This window comes from Sinocyclocheilus grahami, unplaced genomic scaffold (genome assembly GCF_001515645.1).
Source record: "Sinocyclocheilus grahami isolate Dianchi unplaced genomic scaffold, SAMN03320097.WGS_v1.1 scaffold1331.1, whole genome shotgun sequence".
Lineage (NCBI taxonomy): Eukaryota > Metazoa > Chordata > Actinopteri > Cypriniformes > Cyprinidae > Sinocyclocheilus > Sinocyclocheilus grahami.
This window is the reverse complement of record NW_015506510.1, coordinates 297,824-301,329: the sequence shown is the minus strand read 5'-3', so window position 1 is coordinate 301,329 and position 3,506 is coordinate 297,824. Positions and strand designations below refer to the sequence as shown.

The 3,506-nt window shown below is 38.5% G+C and overlaps 1 protein-coding gene across 1 annotated transcript in view; it reads left to right on the top strand.

The window, feature by feature from the left end:
• Window positions 1-3,506, top strand: part of LOC107569300 (zinc finger protein ZFPM2-like) — an 80,384-nt gene that overhangs the window by 22,295 nt on the left and 54,583 nt on the right. The window contains exons 3-4 of the mRNA XM_016255358.1: window positions 672-773; window positions 2,485-2,586. Of these exons, the coding sequence (XP_016110844.1) occupies window positions 672-773; window positions 2,485-2,586 (204 nt within the window). The remainder of the gene's footprint in view (window positions 1-671; window positions 774-2,484; window positions 2,587-3,506) is intronic.

Below are 3,506 nucleotides of genomic sequence, written 5' to 3'. Positions count from 1 at the left end.
GTGTGTGTGTGTGTGTGTGTGAAGTTGTGTGAGGATCTGAGGTAAATAGGCCTGTTCTTGGAGTTAACTTCTCTTGCCTGTGACGGTGTTAAATAGTACTTTGCCAGTGGTGTCAGAGCCAAAGGCAGAAAATTCTTAATCACAGCTTAATTAAGGAATCATCTTGTAGCTTAATTTCTTAGTGTGTGTGTGTGTGTGTGTGAAGTTGTGTGAGGATCTGAGGTAAATAGGCCTGTTCTTGGAGTTAACTTCTCTTGCCTGTGACGGTGTTAAATAGTACTTTGCCAGTGGTGTCAGAGCCAAAGGCAGAAAATTCTTAATCACAGCTTAATTAAGGAATCATCTTGTAGCTTAATTTCTTTCCCAACACTGTAATTAAACATTTCCAATAAGTTTCGTCACAGGGCTTAACACAGGCAGCCGGTCTGTGATCAAGGTGGGTCCAGGGACTTGCTCTCTTGCCTCTTTTCTATTCTCGCCAAAGAAACGAGCATAAAATCCCACAGCAGACACTTGAAAGAATCCAAAATGAGAAACTGCACATTGGAATTACAAGGAATAAGGGTTTTAAATGAAAGACATTGAACAGCTGCTGCCAGTGCGAGAGCCAGTTTGCTACAGTTTAGCCATTTGTACCCGCGAAACCCCTAAGGTTTGATGTCTTTATACAGGTGAAATGGCCGGAAGTTTAAAGGTGGAACAACAAGACAGTGACGGACATGAAGAGAGAGTCCAACCAAGCCCACTGACAGCAGAGGAATGGGACGGCCCAAGTAAGACAGCCGTCCAATCACGTCTCAACAGTCTTAGCATATCTTACATTGGTAACACTTTATTTTGATAATCTACTTTAGATATTCTACTAACTACAGTGGCATGCGAAAGTTTGGGAACCCCTTGCAGAATCTGTGAAAATGTGAATAATTTTAACTAAATAAGAGAGATCATACAAAATGCATGTTTTTTTTTTATTTAGTACTGTCCTGAGTAAGATATTTTACATAAAAGATGTTTACATTAAAAATTGCGAAATTATTAAAATAAAACCATTCAAAAGTTTGTGGTTCTTAATATTGTGTGTGGTTACCTGGATGATCCACGACTGTTTTTTTTTGTTTTGTGATGGTTGTTCATGAGTCCCTTGTTTGTTCTGAACAGTTAAAGGGGTCATATGATGTTGCTAAAAAGAACAGTATTTGGTGTATTTGGTGTAATGAAATGTGTTTATGCGGTTTAAGGTTAAAAAAACATTATTTTCCACATACTGTACATTATTGTTTCTCCTCTATGCTCCGCCTTTCTGAAACGCGTCGATTTTTACAAAGCTCATCGGTCTGAAAAGCGAGGTGTGCTGTGATTGGCCAGCTATCCAGTGCGTTGTGATTGGCCGAATACCTCAAGCGTGTGACGGAAATGTTATGCCCCTCACCATACTGTGATGCCGTGTCCGGCTGGAGCGACGAGAGAAAAACATGAAAACCCATTATAAACGAGGCATTTGTTACATCCAGTGGGGATGTATATTTTCTTTCTCTTTGTATTTTTATATCAGTATGGTACACGATTATCCTTTTTAAATCAATGTGATAAACAAGTTAGGTCAAAAGTAATCTAAAAGTAATCCAAAAATAGTGATTATATTACCTAAAATGTGTAATGTAATGGATTACTTTACTAACTACAATTTTTGTCATGTAATTTGGAATCAGTAATGGATTACAATTTATAAGTAGTTCACTCGTTAGTTTCTCAAAATTATATAGGAATCCATATTTCTTTACTCAAAATTTATCTGAATACATGTAACCCTCTGGTTTGAACATGCACCAGCTTTTAAGTGGTATTTTGGCTCTCTTGTCCCTTCAAGAAGGTTTAATACTTGGCTCTGTCCCTGTATTTATTCAGCTCAAGTTTTAAGATCATAAGGTTTTATCCATTCCAGTCACTAGAAAGGAATTTCCTGTCTGCAGAGGACATGGACTGATTCCCTGTGTGTGTGTGTGTGTGTGTGTGTGAAGTTGTGTAAGGATCTGAGGTAAATAGGCCTGTTCTTGGAGTTAACTTCTCTTGCCTGTGACGGTGTTAAATAGTACTTTGCCAGTGGTGTCAGAGCCAAAGGCAGAAAATTCTTAATCACAGCTTAATTAAGGAATCATCTTGTAGCTTAATTTCTTTCCCAACACTGTAATTAAACATTTCCAATAAGTTTCGTCACAGGGCTTAACACAGGCAGCCGGTCTGTGATCAAGGTGGGTCCAGGGACTTGCTCTCTTGCCTCTTTTCTATTCTCGCCAAAGAAACGAGCATAAAATCCCACAGCAGACACTTGAAAGAATCCAAAATGAGAAACTGCACATTGGAATTACAAGGAATAAGGGTTTTAAATGAAAGACATTGAACAGCTGCTGCCAGTGCGAGAGCCAGTTTGCTACAGTTTAGCCATTTGTACCCGCGAAACCCCTAAGGTTTGATGTCTTTATACAGGTGAAATGGCCGGAAGTTTAAAGGTGGAACAACAAGACAGTGACGGACATGAAGAGAGAGTCCAACCAAGCCCACTGACAGCAGAGGAATGGGACGGCCCAAGTAAGACAGCCGTCCAATCACGTCTCAACAGTCTTAGCATATCTTACATTGGTAACACTTTATTTTGATAATCTACTTTAGATATTCTACTAACTACAGTGGAATGCGAAAGTTTGGGAACCCCTTGCAGAATCTGTGAATAAGTGAATAATTTTAACTAAATAAGAGAGATCATACAAAATGCATGTTTTTTTTTTATTTAGTACTGTCCTGATTTTACATATTTACATAAAAGATGTTTACATTAAAAATTGCGAAATTATTAAAATAAAACCATTCAAAAGTTTGTGGTTCTTAATATTGTGTGTGGTTACCTGGATGATCCACGACTGTTTTTTTTTGTTTTGTGATGGTTGTTCATGAGTCCCTTGTTTGTTCTGAACAGTTAAAGGGGTCATATGATGTTGCTAAAAAGAACAGTATTTTGTGTATTTGGTGTAATGAAATGTGTTTATGCGGTTTAAGGTTAAAAAAACATTATTTTCCACATACTGTACATTATTGTTTCTCCTCTATGCTCCGCCTTTCTGAAACGCGTCGATTTTTACAAAGCTCATCGGTCTGAAAAGCGAGGTGTGCTGTGATTGGCCAGCTATCCAGTGCGTTGTGATTGGCCGAATACCTCAAGCGTGTGACGGAAATGTTATGCCCCTCACCATACTGTGATGCCGTGTCCGGCTGGAGCGACGAGAGAAAAACATGAAAACCCATTATAAACGAGGCATTTGTTACATCCAGTGGGGACATAATTATGGATTATAATGACTTATACTGTCTTTTTACGTGTTGCATTGCATCGCGCTGCGTAAACATAAACCCATGTCTGCATTTGTGAATGGAGAAATGACAAACAAACGTTACTCTACACTGCTCAAAACTCGCGTTTGAGTCATCAGTGGCAAATTCTTTAAATATAAAAA